The sequence below is a fragment of the Tauraco erythrolophus genome, chromosome 5 (assembly GCF_009769465.1).
Source record: "Tauraco erythrolophus isolate bTauEry1 chromosome 5, bTauEry1.pri, whole genome shotgun sequence".
Classification (NCBI taxonomy): Eukaryota; Metazoa; Chordata; class Aves; order Musophagiformes; family Musophagidae; genus Tauraco; species Tauraco erythrolophus.
The window spans coordinates 71,088,092-71,111,544 of NC_141469.1; the positions used below are offsets into that span (position 1 = coordinate 71,088,092).

At 38.7% G+C, this 23,453-nt stretch overlaps 1 protein-coding gene across 2 annotated transcripts in view; it reads left to right on the forward strand.

Annotated features, from left to right (window-relative positions):
- The window catches only part of FBXW7 (F-box and WD repeat domain containing 7), a 180,377-nt gene that overhangs the window by 15,429 nt on the left and 141,495 nt on the right, over window positions 1-23,453 (forward strand). The window contains exon 1 of one of the 2 annotated variants that reach the window (XM_086611546.1): window positions 18,753-18,908. The exons of the other annotated variant lie outside the window; for it this stretch is intronic. Coding sequence (XP_086467672.1) covers window positions 18,753-18,908 — 156 coding nt within the window. Of the gene's footprint in view, window positions 1-18,752; window positions 18,909-23,453 lie in introns of those variants that run through there. 2 annotated transcript variants of the gene reach the window in all.

The following is a 23,453-nucleotide window of genomic DNA, read 5'->3' on the forward strand; positions in this document are numbered from 1 at the left end:
CTAGCATTCAAAGATCTGTTAAATCGTCTCCACCTTTCAAACAGGATAAACTAATGGAATGCCTCACCTCTTCATGATTGTTTGTTTGGACACTTGGTGATCAAAACGCACATATAACTGTTAATGTTTCCCAGTGACCATAGCTTAAATTTTGGTGCCTTTGTAAACTTAACCTGAAATGATTCTCACTGTAGCTTTGTGTGTATGCTGTGGCACGCATTTGTGTTGTTACTGCCAAATTACTGAAATAATTTCCTCCTTGTCCAGCAGTTGCAGACTTTTGTTCAGTTCTGTTTAGTAGAACTAAACCTATATAACTATAAAGAATAAGTTCAGATTGCTGTGAAAATGCCTTTTAAGTTTTGATTCTATGATTTTAAGGCTGCACAGATATAACTGAGGATCTAATTGGGATTTAGCATTTCTGTTGCTGTATATGAAATCAGAAAAGATCATCTCAACATTCCTATTCTATTCTGTTACCAGCTCTGATAATTAGCATCTACTTTGATCCAAAATTTCAGTCAGCCCACAGGAGTTATTCACCAGTCTCATTTCCTCCTACAAAATGAAAAGGAAGAGGCAACACCAATAACTCAAAGATTTAGCTTTCAATCTCCAGCTTAACCCTAGGTCATCTTGACAGACAACCTGAAACAGTTTGTTCCCTTCCTGCTACCTTGGATGTATAACTGTACTGTTGAGAAAATAATTTTGGCATACTGTTAAGATTTTTCGGTGTGTATGAATTGGAGATCAGAAGATCTCAGACGTATGCAACTGAGATCTTCTGCCCATGGCAGTGTGATAAAGATACTCTTTTGGTTTTGTCACCAAAGTGTTGGACTTGAAAATGCATGTGTTTGACAGAGTTCTTATCAAGCTCATTAGCTTCTTTGACAGCCAATACAAAATTTTGCAATGAAAAAACCTGTGATTGCCTGTGGTTGCAAGTTATTGTGGCTCTATATAGAGTTAAGTACTGTGCACTGTTTGTATGATCTAAATAAACAGTATGATCACTGTTGTGATCTTTCGAAAGCAATGTCCCTGTTCCTTGCAGGGGACTTGGACTAGATGACCTTTGAAGGTCCCTTCCAGCCCTAACCATTCTATGATTCTATGTCAACTGTGACATTAGTAATGGAGGAGTACATTAGAGGGGCTCTTCATCCGTGTTCTAGTTTCTCAACCATCTACCTTAAAGCTTTGCAGTAGTTACCTGTAGTATCTATTGCTTTTGAATAAAGCACTCTTTGCATAATCCAACCTCTTCCTTGTTCTATCATATGCCCATAGTGATGTCGTTAAGAAGCAACGTACTGAGCCGATGAAGGAAAATAAAACCCCTCTTTATCTTTTGTAGATATTTAGAAAACCTATGTTTTGAAGGTGTTTGCTCTGCTTTTGCCTCTTCAGCTTTGAATAACAGTATTGATGTTTACAGTGAATTGCGATTATTTAAATTAGATCTTTGAAATACAGCAAAATGAGCTTATTTTCTGTTTCAGGAAGCCACCATGGCTTTGAACTCTGAAGTGTTTCCTCCTCTGTCTCCGCTAGAGAGCACTACCAGCTGCGCTGCTAAGGCCTCTCATGTATTTACCAAAATGCTGATTGTGACATGATGGTCAGTGCTATGTAAAATGTCATTAGAAATTGCATTAACTTCCTGTTATCTTGTCACATGTGCTCATTAAGAGAAACTAGGGCCAGAAGGGACTTTGGGAAATCATTGAGACCCTTCTTCCTCAAGACAAGAATCTACTGTATCTAGACCAGTGTCTGTCAGGAATATTTGCTCTCTTTTTAAGTCCTCAGTGAAGGAAAGTTCATGTTTTCCTTAGTTTCTTCTACCACTTTATGATCTATGGAGTTGCCCTCCTGCTTTCTGCCCTTCGTCTCAGGGTTTGCTGGATCACCTTTCTGGCAGCTCACTTCCATTTTTTCCTTTGTATTTGCCGTAGATAGGATAAATAGTATTTAGTTTCTTTCCTCTGTACACATGTGCTTTTTGCTTTTAAAGAGTGCTGTTTTCCTTTCCTCAATCTTGTCATCTAAGCCAGAGGTTAACAAATCCGTGGTGGCACTGTTGTATATTCAGTAGTGATGGGTGTGGGCTTCCAGCGGTGAGACAGCTGAATCTAAAACCATTGCCAGTGGCAACTTCTGGCCCTGCTGAGCCATCTAACGCTAGGGGCTGGGGAGACAGCAGAGCAGAAGGAAGGGTGGCTGTGGCCTGGGAGCATGCTGTGGAAGGAGTCATGCTGAACAGCGCTAGTTCTGTGCTGTGCTAGGGTCAGTGACAAAAAAAGGTGGAGAAGCATTGCTGTGAACTGAACAACTCCAGTTCCTTCAGTCTTTCGTTGTAAGTTGCCATTCCAGGCTTTTGATTGTTGTTGTTTCCTCCATTCGTACCTGACATGATGATGACTGAAGTGTTTCTTTTGTCAGATTTGTGAAGGTGTAGTCAAAGGAATAAATATCAATCGGATTTTTTTTTTTGGTTGGTATTTGCAGTACTTCGTCTTTTGTTGAAAGTGGTGTTATGGAGAAACTGTTTGACTTTCACCCTTGTGGATTCAGGGAAGCTGGTACCTTTTTCATACTTGGGTTACTAATTTCTCAACGCTTGCTTCAGGTAGTATAGCTGCAGAGGAAACTTTGGACTGATGTAGGGAAGAACACAAACGACAGACTATTTTAACGTCCAAAAGTCTGATTTCTGTTTCGTAAAAGAGAGAATTAGTTCCTGTGCTTGTTCAGTCACTGTTTTGTGCGCTGAAGCAGGCAGCTTCTGTCTGGTTGGCAGAACCCGGTGTGCAGGAATCGTAACTCTGGTCGGATTTGCAGTATACAGAGCAGAGGGCAAGGATTTAAAAATCGAGTATGAGTGCAGCTCCTCCCAGTGGCAGGTCTTTCTCTGCTTCTGTTTGCTGGTGTGGCAATGCCAGACCAAGCTGTATTGTGAGAAACACCACCCTGCCATGTTTTTACAGAGGTGGGAAGGGATTGTTTGATGCCCGACTGGTAGGATCAGTAATAAGGAACTGACTGTGTATCTGTAGCAGCCCACTGGACAGAAAGACTACTAGAAACGTAAGTGTTCTCCCTCATTCAACATCACATTGTCTCAATACAGGTTTAAAAACCAGCATGTCTTCACAAAAAACCAGCATGTCTTCACAAAGAGAGAAACTGCTGCTGTTTTGGACGTGCAATCGTCATAATTCCTCCTGCAGAAAATCTGTGAGATTCATATTCTATCCACATAGTTAAACCTCTTATCCCAGCTCTCATCATCTGGCGTCATGATTGCTGCAGCATCCTTTTATCAGGCCTTTACAAATGCAGTCTTGCTCTTGCTGTATCAACTCAAGACTATTGCCGCATGCTGAATTTTATTCTTGTGCAACAAGCCATTTCAAAATTGTTTGGACAACGCTTCCAGGAGGCAGTGGAGGGAGATACCATGACTATTGGCACCAACTATTTTTGCTGTATGCCAATACATGTAATTTTGAAGTCTTTTCTGTGCCATTGTTTGTGTATATGTAAACACAGACAATGTGAATGTATAACACTTTATCATGAAAAATTGCACAGGAATTTTGAAAATCATTTACTCATTAGACTTTCTCTTGCATTTCTAATAGCACAGGCAGTTGCACTTATTGAATTCCATTTCAGTTCTGCTTACAGTACTCCCTTTTTCTTATGTCCTTAATTGATAAGCACCTATATATATCAACAGACTTGCACTGCAAAGTGCAAACCCTCCACCATATCCTTAGAGATTTTCAAGACCTGATGGGATAAAACCTTGAGCAACTTGGTCTAAATTCAGTACTGAACCATCATTTGAATAGAAACTTGGATTAGAGACCTCCTGAGATCCCTTAAGTCTAAACTAGTCTGATATTTTTTCTTTTTGTGGGCAGAATGAAAATCTGGCTCTATAGTTGGTAGTAGGGGCCAAAGCTTCGGTGCTGGAGAACTAATCCAATGGAGAGTCAAGGGCTCATCATCTAGTGACTCCTGTCAGTGTGCTGGAGCGCCAAAGAAATATATGAGAAATACTGTGCGTTTTCCTTTCTCTCTGTTTTGAGTGGAGTGCTAGGATGTGCTTCAGTGCACGTGGATAGCCACTGGAGAAGCCTCCTGGCTCTGAATATGTACATACTCCATACTCTGTGGAGGATGTAAAACTTTGAAGTGGCTTTGGCATCATTACTGATGTGTGCTTCACACCTTGATAACATCCTTTTTTACCTGTTAGATCGTACTGGCCTCATGTCTGTATGGTTGCCTTCTTTCATCTCCGTTACATCAAACAAATACTTGTTCATACCTTTTTTTTAAGGACTTTTATGGCTTCTCCGTATTTTTCAGTGAGCTGCAAATCATTAAAGTATTGAGACCAGTACGGTTTATTTGGTAAGACTTAAAAAAGGTCTTTTAGTCTTCTGTTGTAAAAGCAAGATATGATGGGTTTTTTAATAAGAAATTTGAGATTGGAATTTTTGTTAATTAAATGTTATTGACTATTGACATGAATAAAAAAGCCTCAGTTTTGATTATAGGGAGATAGAAGAATACTGGGGAGATGGAGTAGACTATGAAAAAAAAATTTAAAAAGGGTTTCTACAACTCTCCTCATTTTTACAGGCAAAAATCAAACATCAGTCTGCATACTGATGTATGAGTGCTAATGTTTTGTTTTACAGTGTGACACAGTTGACTCCTTTCCCCGCACTCTCCATCCTCCTTTCAGTTTCATGGAGTCATAAGGGGATTTAGATTAGAAGAGACTTTGGAGGTTATCTAGTCCAGACCCCTATTCTAAGTAGGACCAGCTTAGATGAAGTTGCTCAGAGTTGCTATTCAGGCTAAGTTTTTAATATCTGTAAGGACAGATACTCCACAGCTTCTTAAACAGCCTGCTTCAACATTTAAATGCCTGTGATGTGAAACTTTTTCAGAACATATAGTCAGAATTTCTATTGTTGCAACTTGTGTCCGTAGCCTTTGTCCCATCACTATGTGCCTGCAAGAAGAGTCTGCCAGAGAGACTCTCTGTGGGATAGATTGTCAATTATGCAGAGTTAAAGTTTGTTACTTTTCTGTGACAGTGAAAGGCCCATAACATATGAAATTACCTCAAAATATTCCTAGTCTATTCCTTTTAAGACATAAAAATTAATACATTGGACCTTCTGAAACAAGTGTATAAGCTTCTGTAGTATGGTATAAGCTGCTCTGTCTGGTATGAATTAGTGTAGGAAGATGTTTGTCTTCACAGTAGCTGTATCTTTCAAAAGTAAGCTTATTTGGGATTTTTGATATATGGAGAGAAGTTTGTCTTCAGTAAAGCCAAGAGTAGGGTAAAATTATGGTGAAATATTCTTTGTTCATTGTTCTGTCTGCTTTTAAAACTAGTCTTTCATAATTTTAGAATCTATGCAAGAATCTTACTTGGTCTGTGCTGCCTAATACAAAGCAGACTGAACTTCAAAACCTTTGAATTTTGGTCCCACAGGAGATCTAAGTTGTGGAAGGCAGCACAGACACCTCCCATCCTTTCCTTCAACTGCTAGCCAGCAGTTACTGAACTTGCAAAACCCTTAGCTGCCTTCCTGGAAGACATCTGAATCATTAGCCCTTGGTAGTTAATGAATGAGCTTTTTAAAGGGAGCTGCTCGTGGTGGGTTTGGCCAAGGGTCACACTCACTTTAGGAATACCATCCCCTTCTTGCAGCCTCTGTGCTTTCATCTGGCCGTCAAATCTGATCCCTGTTTGGACCTTTTGTGTGCTTGTGTTATTTGGCACATGAATCGTGTACATTGTAAACTTTGTCAGCAATAACACTTTGTAGTAAAATGAAGGTAACTTAAAATAAAGGACTAATTATTTCCAAAAGATACTTCATAAAAATCAATTTTTGATGATATGACATGCTTAATTAAAAGGTGTAAAGGTGAAGTTGCCCAGCAAGTTGCCAATTGTCTCTGGTTTAACTTGAAAAGTAGCTTTCTTTTAAGAATTTAATACCCTTTTTCTGCTCCCCCTGTCCCCCTGCAGTATTCTCAGTGAAAAAGAAGTAATGTGGCTTTTTTTTTTTTAAATAGGATCTCCTGGGACAGTCATTCAAAAAAATAATACTTTTTTGTTGATAATTACTTTAAGTAGTTGTAGTAGCTCTTGATTAATCAGTGTTATGGTTGGGGCGTGGTTTTTTTTGTGTTTTTTTTGTGTTTTTTTTTTTTGTTTTGTTTTGTTTTGGTTTTTTTCTCCCCGTCTTTGGAACTCCATTTTAAAAACTTTTTTTTTTTGTATAATGTTAGCTATTGCTAAAATCTTGAGCTAGATGCATTTTGAGTAATTAAATGAAACTGTACTTTCACTAGACTGTTATCCACAGAAGGCTCTTGGGTGTTTTCTAGCAAATTAATTAGATACCAATGGCAAATTGAATTTAGAATTCTGTTCCTTAACTTTAACACTTCAAACAACACAAATTAGTAACTTCATGTACTACTTTCCTTTTTTCTTTGAGAAACCACAACTACATTTCCAGGGGGTCTCTTCATGCATATTACTCCACTTTGTTCCAGAGCTGAACATCATGCAAAATAATTCTTTAGCTGTCAAAGTCCCTTTTTGTAAGGGAACATTGCAGCTAGTAATTTAATATGATAGCCAGCCCTTGGTTTTTTAACGTCAGTGAAGGGAGTGCTGCTGTTGGTCATCTTCTCCTTGAATGGCCTTTAGGAGGATGACTTGCCTCTGGTGAGATAAAGCTGAAGAGCAGCCGTCATTGTCCTGATATGAAACAACCTAGCCATCCTGATGGCGGCCGCTGCAGTCTGCTTGCAGGGATGGCGGAAGACGACCTTTTGCAGGATAGTTCATGGATTAAGCACGCCCTGAGACTGCCTGCTGGGATGGTCTTAATTGAGACAGCTAATGATATTACAGAACATCTCTGTCTGCATTGTGGACTGAGCTGCTCATTATGAAGCAGTTCCTCAACTGCTGCTATTTAGTCAGGCGTTTTTAAGGTAAACAAGCACAAATCTAGTTTGGGTCAGAAAGCCACTTTTATAATTCAGTTTCATGAATATGAATATTTAATAACGTACTTGGAATTGTGTCTTTAACTGAAGTTTTGAAGTATATGATTTGCCAGCTACTGGAGGATGATGAAATGTTTAACTGACTATAAATTTTAGTAGAAAATTATTCTTTTGGGAAAAATTTAAGGGAAATGCATCCTTAAATTTGGGTGAACTTTTAAACTTGTATGAAACAGTAGAAAAAAAAAATCTTGCAGTTGAAAACTGTGAGGGGGGAGCATATGAAATAGTTACAGGTATTGTTCCTACCTAGAGATGATTATACAATGTTTTCCACTCCTCACTGACAGAATATTTTGGCTAATGGGTTCAGTATGTGACTGGTTGACATGTTCCACGAACACTTTTTTACATTGCATACATTGCATTAAAATACCGAGTAGAAAAACTAATAGATAGGCATAGAAACTATTTGCAGAAAGCTAAGAAAATATGATTCTGAGATCCTAAAGAGGACATGAGGAGTTCCTAAAGAACTTCAGTTTATCTGACATGCTCCAAAGATACTACTACTTAGCTAGGGGGACTAATATTCAGAGACTGTCCTGAGATTGGTGTGTGAAATGGTTGGAGGCATATGCTCTGAAAGGTCCACGTTGCATTCAAGAGTGGCAAGCTGTATGGCATCTTTGAAAAGCATTGTGATAAAAGTCAGGCCGACTGTTTCAAGTGGGAATACTCAAAAGTCATGTTGCTAACTGTTCACTGTTCACTTCAGTGAACCAGGGCAATGGATGCAGATGACGTATCCAGGTATTAGAATATAATACTGGCAGAGACAGTGGCACTTCTTCATGGGAAAGGTCATTGACTGAGTAAATATAACATAGGATAGCAAATAAATATTATTTGTGTGTTTTAATAAAGTCATTCCTAGATGGTGAAGTCTAGAAGTATAGTGTTTATGTAAAACCAAAACACTGAACATACATCAATTAAAAAGCTTCAAGAAACAATGTGGGAGAACTCTTCCTTGTTTCTCCTTGGTTTAAATCATCTTAGTCACTGAGAAATTAAATATTTGTGCCCAGATTGTATATATTTTCTTTTATGCCAGTTTGAAAGCTTAGTGCCTAGGAGTTTTAGTATTACTTAAGATTTTTGTGTCGTAGAATGCATGAGACACAGGATATACTAGGCAACCTGAGGAGTGGATACAGCAAATCATAACAGCATCACAGCTGTGATGGGGTAGAAGAATGAGGGTAAGACCAGGCTTGTTGTGCAGGGAGGGGCAGGAGAGGGAAAAAGGGTAATATCCCTTATTATACCAGGTAACGAAAAGGAGGGGGTGGAATTTTCTGGTGTATGAATTCTTAGGTGCAAATGGCAAATGATAAATTAGTTACACTAATTAACTAAAGCATTTAATTTAATTGAAGTTGATTTAGTTATATTATGGCAGACAAAAAAAAAAAAAAGCATGAGCAAACTGAGACTTCACCTTCCCTGTGTCCTTAAGCACTCTATTTATAGTGTTGTAACAAATGATATAAAATGAGGTTTATGTTTGAATGGTGACTACCAAAATGAATGACACTAGACTCTTTATGTCCTAAAACGTCTTGGTGTCATTGTCTCCCTCTCACCCACTTCCAACTAAATAAAAAAGGAAAATATCCTCAACCCTTAAACAATGAAAGATAAACCAAACAACAAAACCAACCAGCTGGTTTAATAAGATCCTGTACTATTCTGTAGTTCTTAAATTCTTCAGTTTTACCTTTAGGAAACTGAGCTGGGAATGGGTTGCTTGGTATGCATCACACTACGTATATTGCATCACTCATGCGATGCTCGTCAGATGTTATAAAGATCCCATTAGGTGAAGAATCTTTAAGAAAAACGTTCTGTGTTGCAGGTAAACACCTTAGAATTACATTGGTAAAAGCTACGCTTGTGATATTCTTTAGTTAATTAATTATGCTAATCGTAATGTCGTATTATAATATAGTTTTCTGTCTTCAGGGTTTTTGTAATGGTGCCCACAGATGTCCTGTTAATTAGCTGAAATATGATTGTCAAGGCTTTGCAGAGCATGCCCTAAGCATAGTAAGCGTTAGTCCCATTTTATAGACAAGGATGTGGGGAATGGAGCAAAATGACTTCATCAGCATGGCGTATGACATCCATGGATTTGGTTGTGCTTGAGTTCCTGTGATAACCCTGGTGGCTCAACCATCAATATCCCCAGCCTCCCCTGGCCCCTTCATCTCTCCCCTTCCCTTCCCCTCTCCGTCTGCTTCTGTATTACGTTGATGAAGTCATGTGTAGCATAGCACAGTGATCTAGATTGGCCATTTTATGAAGCGTGGCCTTATTTTTTTTTCCTGGGTTATTTTTCATCCAAATCAATTTTCCTATTCTTCCCTGTCCAGCTAAATGAACAATTATACCTCTGTATTCCTCTCTGTTTGGGAGGGAGAGAGGGGTTTGAAACAAGGAATCAAAGGCTCTGTAACCTGGCATAAGCAACACTGCTGCTAAGAGCAAAGCTAGTGTTAGGCTATAGTTTTTGAGTACTTCAAAGTAGACAGTGCTACTGAAATAAATCCTTCTGATCAGCTTCTGACTCGACGACTTCTAGAAGTTCTGGAGCGATTTGTGCAGTGAGCTGGATTTCAGAACTATTGCATGTTAAAAGTAATTACCTAGTGAACATCTAAAACATCTATGCAGGCTGCACAGATTTGTGTGGCAACACAAGACCAGGGATGACACGGGGATGGAAACACCTGGGAGGGGAATGAAGTATGTCTTTGAAGCTAGCCTGAGTGGTTCTGCTGCTGGTGCTTGTTGGACTGCAGTAGCCTCAGGTGAACTGTCCTGCGATGAGCACTGACACTGGGTTACTGTAGGTCAGCAACATTCAAGATGTAACTGTAGCGGGGTTAATACACCTGTGCTAGTGTGTGTTTAGCTAGTGTCTTTGATGTAGAGGGTGCTTCACACACTTAAAGCTTGTGCTGAAGTGTCTGTAGTGCTGCTGTTACTTGTCTAGGATAAGCTCATGTGTGATAATACCTCTATTTTTCAGTGTAGAAAAGACATGGTATGGCATAAAGAGTAGGTAGAAAATAATTGGATTTTGTTTTCTGTCCCATAGATAAAAAAAAACATATTCGATAGTTTAGAAAAGATTTAACTATTTCTTCTTGAATGGGTGAAAGTATTATAGTGTGTATTAAGAAATTCGGTATAGAGCAGTCATAAATATGGAATGTCCTTGCAGGTTGTTCCTTACAACTCAACCCAGTTCAAGAACTGCCATACTATATTTTTTTTGTGAACAAATTTTGCACTGTATCTATATGTGCATTTTTATGCCACCTCTCTTTTTGTTAGGAAGAGATTGATGAAAAAATATAATTTCTGTTTACCTTAAGTTAGATTGGACTTTATATTTTTATCTATTTCACTTTCAGTGTTGAAGTTCACTTGGTCTTTGTTAAGGAAATGTAGAGTATCCTCTAGGAAGTACAGTATGCAAAATGCTCACTTTCTTTGACTGATAGCTTTGGATTACTTTGACTTTTTTTTAGCTGGAGGACACTATTTATCTTCTAAGATTACCAGATCGATGATCTCATATGAAAAAAGTGAACAGGCAAGGCGCTTTTTTCATCCTGTTATATCAACACCTGTTAATGTTTTCTGCTGTTAAATGTAGCTGGCTTCTCCTATTAAGAAGCCCCTGTTTTTCATCAGAAAGTTAACAGGGACATACAACATAATTGTGTGTTGTGATAAACTTCTATCTAAATTAAAAATATCTTTTTAAACTTTCATAACCTTCTGGTGTTAAGCTAGCATTTTTCCACGACTCGCTCATACAGATTGTATTGACTGTAGCCATGGGTAGGGCTGCACAGAAAGATCTGGGCTGTGACTTCCAAAGGGGTGACGAAAACGCATTTGGCAGTGAATAAGAACTTTAGACAGAGTACTGCAGACGGTAATATTTATAGTAAATATTTTGCCCTACTGTAAGCCCGCAGGTGAAGGGCGAGACTTGAGCGGAGAAATGGGGGGGGGGGGGCGGAATCTGTTATTTGATAATGGTTATGTTAATGTTGTAAGGTTTTATTTGAAGTAGCCAGTCATCTTTTGAGTTTTCTACATCTTAAAGATAATAAAGGCCAATCCACTTGTTTCTCGCAGCCTGAAGAGCATGGAGAACATGAACAGCTTCATTGTTGTTATGGTTCTTGATTTAACATGAAACACAGTGGGAACATTGATCTTTAAAAGGCTCTTGTTCTTCTCTTTTGATGTTTGAAATGGGCTTGTAAGGTTTCTTATTTGAAATATTCCTATTGGTTAACCAGAAAGTGAAGGTCTCTCCTTTCCTCTATACCCAGACATGCATAAAGCTCATATTTCTTGGCTTTGGTTTGGTGTGTTATTTTTTTGTTTGTTTATTTTGGCATTCTCAACAAATAGTGCTGAAAAACTGAGTTTCATAAACCTGACTTCTGTCTTCAGCTCTGTGAAGACCTAGGTAATAGTTGAAAGTAAGTTACATTTTAAAAGACCTTAGTAATTCTGAATATTGCTTGAAATTACAGTGAGCAAAAAGAATTACAAGTCTTGCTTTATGGTGTGATTTTTGCCAGGGAGTCTTTGACCTCTTTTGCTTGTTCTTCCCAGAAATACACCATACTGGGTGATATGGTACTTCTTCCAGTAGCAGGGAAGGGAGCATGGTCTCTCCTTCCTTGTCACTTGGCAGGACTTGCCCGTGAATGGGCAGTGGAGTCAGTCTGCCTGTATACAGCAGGCTTGATGCTTTTTGCAAGCCTCAGGCTTTTATGACACATAAATGTAAGATTATTTCCATGTTACTTCTCATCCCTCGCCTTTTCCCGCTGGCAGACAAGGGGACCAGGGGTCAGATGCTAAGTCTGGGCTGAGTTACTTGTGGCAATCCTACATAAAGGTGTTGAAAACCACCATTTAAGACTCGTGTTTCAGCCTTGCCAGGTCAGAGGCATTCTGTTCCAAGGGTGTAGCAGGAATTGCCTGGTTATTATCCTGTGCTTCTTGTGGAAAAATTACCATCCTGTCAGTGGTGACAGTGTGGCTGTTCTGAAAAGTAGGTTGTCCTCATCCTCGTCTCTATCAGTAGTAATGGAAATGGGTGGCTCCGAAATTTGCAGTCAAATGGTGAGCCACTTGCTTCCTCTGGGATATTTATTACAGGCTAAGGCATTATAGCAGCATCCCTCTTTCCGTAAGATGTCAGTTTTCTTTTACGCTACTTTGGGATTTTTTTTTTTTGTTGCCTTTGAAAATGGGTAGCACTCATAATTATGTCACCTTTAAAAAGAAGTGCCAAGCATAAATTGATAGCGTTTCCTTCTTGAATCAGCAGAGAGCCTGAAACAAGAGCTCTGAAATAGAGAAATATTCAGTGCTTGCACTGAGGGTTACCTCTGAGGAAAATATTAACTATTTTGATACTGGGTTGTAACTTGGCAGTCATCTAAGTTCTTATCCCAAACGGCTTTCCTCTGGAGGGGAAAAATCGCCATCTGTTATAAACAGGCACGTGTGGATGTCTTTAACAACTTTTAGTATTTACAAGGTAATATTTTAGCACACTGCACATGAGTAGGTAATATATGGGAGTGTGAATTTATTCTTTACTTGAAGGATTACTGACTTCTTGTATTCGATTGGTTTATAGTCTCCAGCTGTTTTCCTGTGCTGTGTAGAAAACTGTCTTGTACAGAACTGGAGAACAGGAACGACTCCTGTGCAGATGTCCCAGTATTTGGCTGTAATAGCTCCATACCTAATTTGAGGCGAGTGGTTGCTGCTGCCGGTGTTCATGACTCGAGTGTAGGCTTCCTGTCTAATGCCAGGAACCACATGTCTATCAACAGCGCTACTTAAGCTAAGTGATTTTTAGCTCCCAAGCCAAATGATGAAATCTGTTGTCCTTAAGCCCACTAGAAAAGACATCCAGAAATCTGCCACTGGATCATCTCCTGCTCTGTCAAGAGACATCCTCACAAGCCCCAAACTGATTACCCTCATTAGACTATACTTATTGTGTGGACTAAACCATTTTTTCTCTCATATAGCTGCAAGATGGTAGAAGACTTCCTTCTGTTTTAGCAGGTGCTGGGAATTGTTCAAGGTGCGTGATCTTTACTAGGTAGTCAGCCCAGATGAAGTAGTAAATATGACTCCTCTGGGGAGTGAAGTATAGGGAAGTTAGCTAGGGAGGCAAGACCAGTGGCTGGAGGACTCACCCAGCCCCAAAGACATGCTAACCATTCCTCCTTTTTTTTTATTATATTTTTTTTTCTCCCTCTCCCCTTGCTTGCCTGCAATAAAGGACACTGAAAACGCAGAGTGATAAAAACTTTGTGTGGTTGTTGCATGGTGGGGAGAGTAGGAAGACTAGCCTACATATGGTCCTTAGGTAAGAGCAGATAGAGGAGATTCTCAAAAGTTTTACTACAATTTTCCATAGTATACCACTCCTGTGGATTGGAGATTACATGTTAGAGTGCAAAATACCTTGACTCTAAAAGATATTTTTTTTCCCCAGCCTTTTAACTTTTTTTTAAGGCTATGTAAGAGTATGTTGGAATAAATGTTGAGAACACTTTAATCATATATAGGAACAACTTTTTCTTCCTTGCTGCATCAACTTGCAATAAATATCAAATGTTGTTTCAGCTGGGAGGAGTACTGTAGCAAAGCTGAGACAAAGAAATGCAGTTGGTATGTGGGTCTCTCTGGTATAATGAATAAGTGCATCTCAGGTCTGGTAAGTGGTGAAGTGGTTCTTAAAAAAATTACAGAGAAGGAGTTGGTATCCCATCACCTTTTTTCTCTCCAACAGAGAGTCCAGGTAGATGGAAAGCGTACAAGATGAATGCTGAAAATATGAACACAGTATGAAGTTAATGAGAAGGCAGTGTGTGCATGTACTTTGAGGCAAAGGGAGCCTCTAATTTGGATGGCTAATGATGATCATGGATCTGTACTGAGATGTTCATCAGTTCAGTTAGTGGGATATGTCACTGCGTTTCTGCAGAGAATGGCATTGGTGTGGACTCTCACCTCAGAGCAAATGAGTGAAAAACACTACTGTGCTTTTGTGTTCTTGGAACCCAGGGTTTGGGTCACGTGCCTGCGCTGTGCAGGGGAAGATGGAAAGTACACTGATGTCTAGAGGAGTTCAAGAAAACACAGCCTAGCAAATGCTTGTCTCTCTATGGGAGACTCTGGTAAGAGTACAGTCGTTTGATTTTTTTTTTTTTTTTTTTTCAGAGAAGTGCTGTTTATATGTTTTGTTTTCCAAATTGGAAAACTTGTCATCAACAAAGGGAGTCAGGTGTGGGATGAGTGGGTCTTAGCAAGTGCAGACAGTGTTTGTCCTGCATAAGCTTGTACAAATAGAAGGAAGGGACCTTGAGAAAACCTGATGAAGCTGAAACCCACCACGTCTGTCACATTGTGTCCAGGGTGAAATTGGACATTCCTTCTTACATCCTTACTATAACTGCTTTGAAATCTGTCTGTTGCAGGAGACAATGTACTTGTCTATTGTGATGGCTTTTTTAAAAAAAAAAAAGAATTAAATCTTTCTGTTTTGTTTTGTTATCTTTGCCATGAGAACGCAAACGTCTAAAGGCCATTTTCACATCTTTAAGTTGGAGACCTGAGAGTACAGCAGATGATGTAATTTTTAATGCAATTTTCCGCTTCTCCTAGTGGAGGGTTTTTAAAAGTTTTTATTACCAGTAGCAAACCTTCAATTAGAAGCTGTCTTTTACCTATTTACCTATTGTACTGGAATATAAAAGGACTCTTAGTCCTTTATACGTACCAATAAAGCAGCTTTTTGGATTATGAAAAAATACATAGCTTAGGGTTCACTTCATGGCACTAAAAGTTCTTTTATTATTTCAATAAGATTTACAGAATTTCTTTCAGATTGCTAGTATCTTCACTTGAAGAATATTTTTAAAAAGCCTGCATTCTTATCTTGTACTAATTTTTGCTTTGCTTAAACAAATGTAAATTCTGACTGTTTTAAAAGTTAGGTATGTATTGAAAACTTTTTTTTTTTTTAAAGCAACAATTTGAGCATTAACTTTGAGAAGATCGATTCATTTGCAAGGAAGCCAGCCCTTGAAAAGTATAATGTAGTTGGTTGCTCTGCATGTTGAATTTATTTTCTGAGACAGTGAAACTGGCTGCAGACCAAATAGGGGAGCTGACCAGGCCATGTGGCACATCTTTTTTTTTTTTTTTTTTTCCCTCTTTTTTTCTTATTAGTACTTACTCTTTTCGTAGTCTACAGTCTTTTCCACTCTCTGTGTCCAAGTGATATTTCATCTTTAACTAAGAGTGTATCTGCCTGTTTGCCCATTGAGATTTTTGCATACAGGAGAGCATGGCCTTAGCTTACATGAAATCATCTCTCCCTTGTATTTTTTTTAAAATAGAAATAGTCTGTGGCTTTTAATGGAGAATATTACAAGAAAGCTTAGTTAGTATGGTAGATGTTTCTTCAAAATCATAAATAATCCTACTGTGTTTTTAAGTTTGGATTCGACTAAGTTTGTGGAAGTCATGAGAGCTAATATAATGATAAAAATAGCTGATATTCTGAACGGTAACCACAGTTCTGAGGATGTTGTCTGCATGACTGTCCTGTCAATGAATGTTATGAAGGAGAACATTGTGTGTTTAATACTTTAGTTATAAACAGGGAAGTAGCAAAAGAGATTAATAGCAAGCAATTTTAATTTCAGGTGAAACATCGTAGAGAGTAAAGACCTATTGAAAGTTTTGCTGATAAGACGCTAGAGAAGTAGAAGAAACAAAATACAGTGGTAACACCCATGTAAAATTTAAGCAAGTCTGTCTTCATGTTTTAAATGACACTACAGGATGCTTTTGGGGGAAGGGGGGGAAGTTTTTTCATCTCTATTAACTATGTCACTATCAGTGGGACTTCAATTTTGCTATCCATAAATAGGCAAAAAAAAAAAATCCCACAGTGATATTACTTGGATATTCTTGCAAATATTAATTTATGTTGCAGGCACTTACTCTATGAAACTGTGGCTTGTCTATGGCTGGCTCTATCTGCATGTGCCCTGGGATCAATAGTACATTAAGGAAACTGACATGAGGAGGGGAAAAATTCATAAATAATGAATAGCAGGCTTCTCTGCTGGTGCTCCATTTCTACCAAGAAAAATACAAATTCTAGTGAAGTACTCTTTCTTGTACTTCCTAACCCTATTAGACTTGAAACCATTATTCCAAATATTGATGCTATACTTTAGTCTGTTTCTTGTTAAGAAATATATCTGCGTAATCCTTAACTACGTGCTGCCAAAGGAAAAAGATAGTGTGTTTTTTTTTATCAGAAATATAGATACAGTAAGAATACTTGTATTAGAACTCATCTGCAGTCTACTGAGAGACCAGGATTTGAAGTAGGGGGATGTGGGGGTTGCCTTTAACAACGTTTTCTTAGCTTTATAAACAATAGATGCTTGTGAAAAGAGATTTTTGTGGTATGCAGGACATGTGAAGTGTTGAGCATTAGAGCATGATCCTTGCACTTTAAATCTGTGTATTAATTTTTTTCATTAGCTCTCTCTGCTTCCACATCCTGCACATTGCTGGCAAGCATGCATCAGCAATAAGACTTTCTTCACTAATGTGCCTGACATATCTCTGAAACGTGGCTGGTCGGAGCTATAGCTGATTTTTTTGGAAGTTGGTTCCTTTCAAGCCATTTAAGTAATTTCATCTAATATTGCTTTAAATTTTCTATATAATGTGCTCTTTCAATGAATAGCCGTGTAGAATCAGCACAGGAAGAGCAAAGTCCTTGGCAATACCAGCTCAATTGCATCTGCAGATGAGGATTTAAAATTCTATGCAGCAGACTACCTCCAGCAGGCGAGTAAAAGGTTACTGCATTATTTTCCTTGTTTGCATCTGTAGTCTTTATCTACTGAAGGGTTTTTTTTTTCTTTCTATTTGTTGTGCATGCTTGTATATAGATACTACTGGAAATTGATTTAATAGAAGCATGAATATCGAAAGGGCAGAGCAAGGTGAAGGGAGAGGCTCAGTTCAGCTTTAAACCAAGGAAACGGAGGGGGAAAGAGAGAAGAGTAAAGGGGAGGGGAGAGGGAGCAGGAGAGGAATTAAGCTTTCAATGCAGTGTGAAAATGAGAAGTTTTTTTTGTGACTATATTCATTTCAGCTGCTTTCACATCACTTGCATTTTTCTTAACCTTTTGCTGAAGAGGATGCTATTGAACAAGCACTGATAGCTCTATAAATGTAAGTGACAATTATTTCAAGTCAGATTATCCTGTAATCAGGTTAAGCAGTTGTGTTAATGTGAGACCTTCTACTTTCAGAAATAGTATTGCATACCATCTTAAACCAATTAAATTGAGCTTTTTACAGTATTACTTGCATTTTTTTTTCCTATGGAAAGGAAAAAGAATTATATAGTTATTGCATTATTATCTCTTGCAAATGAGACATTTTCAGCAGTAAGTTACTGGGGTGTGTTAAGTTAGAGAGGTATTCAATATTATATTTTGAGCAGAGTATACTTCTTTTTAAAGGTAGAAGACCTGTTTATGTCTGACTGCTCATTTGAATTAGTTTTGCCTTTTTTGTTTTTCTTGGAGTGGAAGGCTCCTCTAAGACTTGCTTAAAGCTGCTTATACGATTTGTCTCTAACTTGCTTTGAGAGTTGGTCAGGGTACCTTTTGACGTTCTACTTTAAATTCTTTCACGCTTGTTTCTTCCCAGGTTTCAATTTCTGTTGGCTTTTCCTAGTGTTGTTCTCACTCACGTACCTTTGTAGCAGCCATTCTTATTTCAGGATTTGGTAGAGCTGGGTAGCGTTTTTCTCACGCATTCTGACTTTTCAAGAATACTTTTTTTTTTCTCCTTTCCCCTCCCAGCCTGTCTCAGAGCATAACAGTCAGGCAGGTCTCACCGTTCTCCCGTGTAATTGGAAGGTCCTTTCCGAGCAGAGGCATTACAAAAGGTCGACGGCTCTGAATGTGTGCAATAACCTGCTCCGTGCTGTGGCTGTGAGGAGTGGAGGCCCTCGCCGGCGCGGAGGATGCTGTGGGCAAGCGGAGGATGCCGTGGGCGAGCGCGTGGGGCCGCGCGGGGTGGGGCTCCCGGCCGTTGGCTGCTGGCGTAGCCTCCTCTGGCCGGGGCCCAGGCTGGATAGGCTGGGCTGCTGGGGAGGGTAACACAGGCTTGAAGTGACAAGAGCCACCGAAGGAATAGTCAGCAAGCAGTTTGGAGAGACTGCCATCCCTGAATTCACTCCTCTCTTAGGCAGCTGTCCATCTTTTCAAAGCAGCTTACTTTGCAAAGAGGAGTAGAGGGGAAAAGCGCACACGTTTTTTAAACGTGAGGTATTACTTGCTGATGAGACTGGCTGACGTTCTTTTGAGAAACACTTTTTTTTTTTCTCTTTCTGTTTAGCGGTCTTAATTTCAGGCAGGGAGTTGCAGAATGAGGCAGCTGGCCAATTTTGAGTGTTTATGGGACAGTACCGGTCCTAATTTCTTTAAGAATAAACTCATCTGATGAGCAAGTCAATGTGTGGCTGTGGCTGCAGCATTATTTCTTCTTTAATGAAGAAGCTGAGCTGTTCGACCTGCTGCTCCAATCTTCTATCTTGCAGTCATACATCAGAGCAGTTGCAGAGACTATCCATTGAATGTCTCAATCAGCCGAAGAAGGTAACTATATTTTAAAATTTAACTATACCATTAAAAGGATGCTGTATAATTTGGACTTACATGATAAAAAGACAAATTTCAGATGTTCTTAGCAGTTTTCTTGACCTTGCAGTAGCTATCCAATATCATTTTGCCATTATCAGGTTGTGTAGCAATAGAAATGTGCTGCAGTAATTGATTTTGTAATAGGATCAGGTGATTTACTGGCTGCACTGACAACCACTTGCTTGCTTGTTCTGAAACGTGGAGAACTCTAATGGATGTTTTGATTGCAGCCTCGAGTTGCTCTGAAACTGCTAGATGCTCAAAGATGTAACATCTCATTTGTCAGAATAAAAACTTCCTGGCTGTATTTCCTGATAACATTGAAAATTCATTGAATTTTTTGAATACTGACTCTTCACATTCTGGATTTGTAAAATCCTTTGTGTGTAGAATTGGAAATTGTCTTAGTCAACTTGATGCATGTCGACTTATCCCCTTTCCTGACAGCCACTTAAAACACATTAATGCATGTGCCTTATGCATTTCCTGAGAATTTGGTCCATGCTAAATGTAGTCCAAGTCTGTGCCTAGAGGAGAGTATACAATGATTCTTTGTGAATTGCTATCAAATGTTTTATTTGTATATATTATGCTTTGGAAGCAGTAATCTGGCTCTAATTAGAAAACAAATCAAACTGAACTAAACAAAAAGCCTTCTGTATCAGAATATGGATTTTACTGTAGGAAAAGTCATTAGGAGCTGTGATCCAGTGAATGAAATTGGGGAGCTTAATTGGGTCTACCTTTTGGACCAAGTTGTCTTAAGCTGATAAAATTGAAACGCATTGTTAAACTCTTAGAGCTTTTAAGATATGTAGTGTGCCATTCATCTCCAGGTTAATTGGAGAGTAGTATGAGCACAGAGTATGTTACAGTGGTTATTAGTAGTTTATACCTTATTATTTTAACTTAAAAAAAAAAATCTTAGTTTTTGGCCATTGTACAAGAAGAAACATGCCCTTTTGCGTGCTTCTTCGCTGTTACGTGCCCTATCATGTAAGAATGATTAAAGCAAAAAAAGACCTATTGAGTTATTAGAAATGGCTTTTAATTGTTGTTGTGCCTGTTTTGAAGTGAAAACTGATGGGGAAAAAAATTGCATCAGGAAGCAGAGGAATCTCATGTGGACCTCTAAGTAAGAAACGGTCAAAAGGTAAATTCAGGATGCTGAACTTTAGAGGATGACACTTACTTCAGCCCGAGAACATGAGTATGCTGTGTACAACAGACGATAAAATAACTAATAGCTAAGATCAAATATGTAACCATTTCTTAAGTGATCATATATACAGTGATTTAAGTGGCTCAATGTATATCAAAGTGGTTGAATTTGAAATTGTTGATCCTAATCATGATTAACTAAACTTAACTAAAAACTTAAGATCTTTCAGCCAGTTCTCACTTGATAAAAATCAGTGAGCAAGAAACACAGAATTTAAACCAATAGATATTAATTTTGTTTTCCATTTATACCTCAGAGAAGGTGACAAAAAGAAAATTGAGTCTCACTTGTACAATTTGATACACACTTTTCCTAATGACGAGAATATACTACTATTTCCATGTTTGTTCATGTAGTGTATAGCTTGACATTGAGGTTCTTCTCAGCTGTTTGGTTTGGGGTTTTGGTTTTGTGTGTGGTTTTTTTATGATTTGTTTGTTCGTTTTTTACATTGTTATAGGACATGAGTCCTCTTGCAGAAATAAGTTTCTATCTTACCAATTTATACGTGTGAAAAGAAATCCGAATTCCCATTTCTCCATCATACAATATGTTTTTTCAGTCTGAAAGAACTGGTCATTGTGTTGGAGAATGAGCCTAAACATGTTTTTTGAACCTGAAGAGGAGTCGCGTTCAAAGATGGTAATGGTGGTAGGGGGTAGCACTTCACTGAGCTCAGGTTGCAGGATTTACTTAGTGATTATTGAGTTCAGTGATTTGACTTTTAAAAAAGATGTGGGGCGAGGCAACAGTCTCTCTCTGTTTCAGCTATTTACTTTAAATTGCCTTAACAGACAATAGGAAATGCAACTACTGGCTTGAGAGGGAATAATTAAAAATCACTTACATTTAAAGAAGTTAACTTGATAAAAATAAGCTTAAATAGTTTGCTTTTACTTTATTTTTTTTTAAAATATGCCTTTCTTGAGGTTAGTTTATACTACAGAGGAATTTTGCCACCATAATGTTGTATTTTATAAAAGTATTTGTGAGAAAGATTATATGATCCACTGTATTTTGTGATTCTAAAAGCAATGACAAAGAGCTAATGAATTCCGAAGTTCGAGAGGAAAAGCATTGTAAATCACTGAGGAAAATAGTTGGAAAGAATTTCATTTCTCAGAGAAAATGGAAAATAGACTCTTTTTGTAAAATAGTGGTGTTTTATGTGCAAAACTGCTCTGCAAAACATTGAACTCCATGAAACTGTAGCTAAGGCGGGGAAGAGAAAAGGGCCTTTCTGTTGAGAGGGATACGTTACTGAAATAGTAGTAAATACTGATAATCTGTGCTGCAGGAGTACTGGTGTGCCAACGGAGCAGAAGGAGCAACGGCTCTAATTGAATAGCAGTATCAGAACCGTTGAAATTAGGATTAGCAGTCAGAAAGTTCAGCTGGAGACTTGTTCAGAGTGCCCCCAGCGCGTGGCGGTGACCCCCGCTTAATGCGGTCCGAGGTGTCCGTGCCCCACCGCCCTGCCCAGGGCTACCCGTGGTGCTGCCCCCGTGGTGGCTCCAGACTCCCACCGCTCAGTCGCGTCCGGGGCGGATGGGCAGATAGTCCTCATGTACAGCATGTTACTTTAGGTCCTGGCACCTCACCGGTGCTCTAATTAATAAAAACCAGCCCTTGGCCAGATTTATAACAAGAGTTTCCATCTTATTATTTAGCCAGAAGATAGTCGCAGTGGTAGCTGCTATGCTAGCCCTGAAAAGGACTTGATTTCTACAGAAATCGTCATGAGAATGAAACTTTGAGTGTATGAAATGTTAGGCTAAGCGTTATAATAAAAGCCTGTATTAAAGTTGCAAAGAAACTGGCTTTATCTTAAATGATACGTTCACTGTTTAACCTCGGTAATTAGGCCTCAACATTTACAAAAATTGATTTAATTGTGCACGCCGCTTAGTGGGATGATTTTGTAGACTTTAAATGTTGCATGTTTTCAGTGTCTCATGAAGTGTCAGCGAAAGGAATCTTCCAACAAATTAAATTCCTTTATTTTTTTTTAAAAAAAGGGTGCTAATATACTTTTTACCTGCTTTAGCAGAATTCTTAGAGGTGTTTTCCAGAGAAATACTGACAAAATGATGTTTCCTGGAAGGACTTTAATTTTTAACTGTTCCAGTTTAGTTCGATTTTGCTGAAATGTGATTGTATTAAGTTTTTGCGTGCATGTGCTGTTTTGCATAACCATACTAGCTTCTAGGGGAACGGGAAGTGTTACAGATGTTACGGATGCTCGTTAGCAACAGGAGAAACCCCATACTTCTGTTTACTGATATTTTACCAAAAATTAAGTGAAAAAATAACTGTGTAACACTTTCAAAAATACTTCCGTGCTTTGTTTGAGAAGTTCTAATGTTTTCTCTACATTCTGGAAATGGAGCATAGACCTTCGTTCCCTTCTGACTTAGCATTACAACAATATGGGTAGCACTTGATGAAGAGTTGGATGTGGAAAAAAAACATATGTTGTAATGGTGTCATCAGTAGAAAACATAATGGCATCATCGGTCTCCTCTGAAAGTAGAAGCAGCTCAGCCTCCCCAGCTAGTCTGTGGCAGGGCAAGCCAAGGGGTCTTGGCTTTCACTTGGGCAGCGCTTGCTCTGAGGAGCAGGTGGTTTTGAGGAGAGTGACTGAGCAGGGCAGCAGTTCTGGGTTCAGGCTGTTACTGGGATGCTCGCTGTCTGCGCCGTACTTGGGGGCGTTCAAATTGGGGTGAGAAGGGATGAGGCTAGAAAAAGAGCGAAGTTTTTCGTGACTATGGGAGCAACGTCGCTAAGTTGAGAGCAAGTTATTTCTAGTGATCTTAACTGGGTTGGGATATTGGCAATGAGGAAAGTCTGTTTCTGAATGCCTGTGTAGATAAAGACAAGATAATGGTCTTCTAAACTGGTTTTCTCACTCTCCCTGACCTTCCAGATCAGTTGAGGCCTTCTGTACCTGATTAGTTAATGAGGAATTGACCAGATTGATTAATAACTTCCTCCCTCCTCCTGGTGATTTCAATAGGAACAAATACTCGTTCAGTGCTGATTGCAGATCATTTTAGGGCCTCATCTAAACCTAACTTGAATTAATTCCAGAATAAAATAATGTGACTATGAAAATGGATGCATGGCGTATCTTGCACCTCAAAATTTGTCAGACATGCTCATTTTATAAGAATTTAGATGACTATGTTCTTATATGTTTAGCCCTCATCTCAAACTGGAAAAGTAGCAGTAGTGAAGAAGAAATATTTTTTTAAAAAATAAAAATAAGAGTCCTGCAC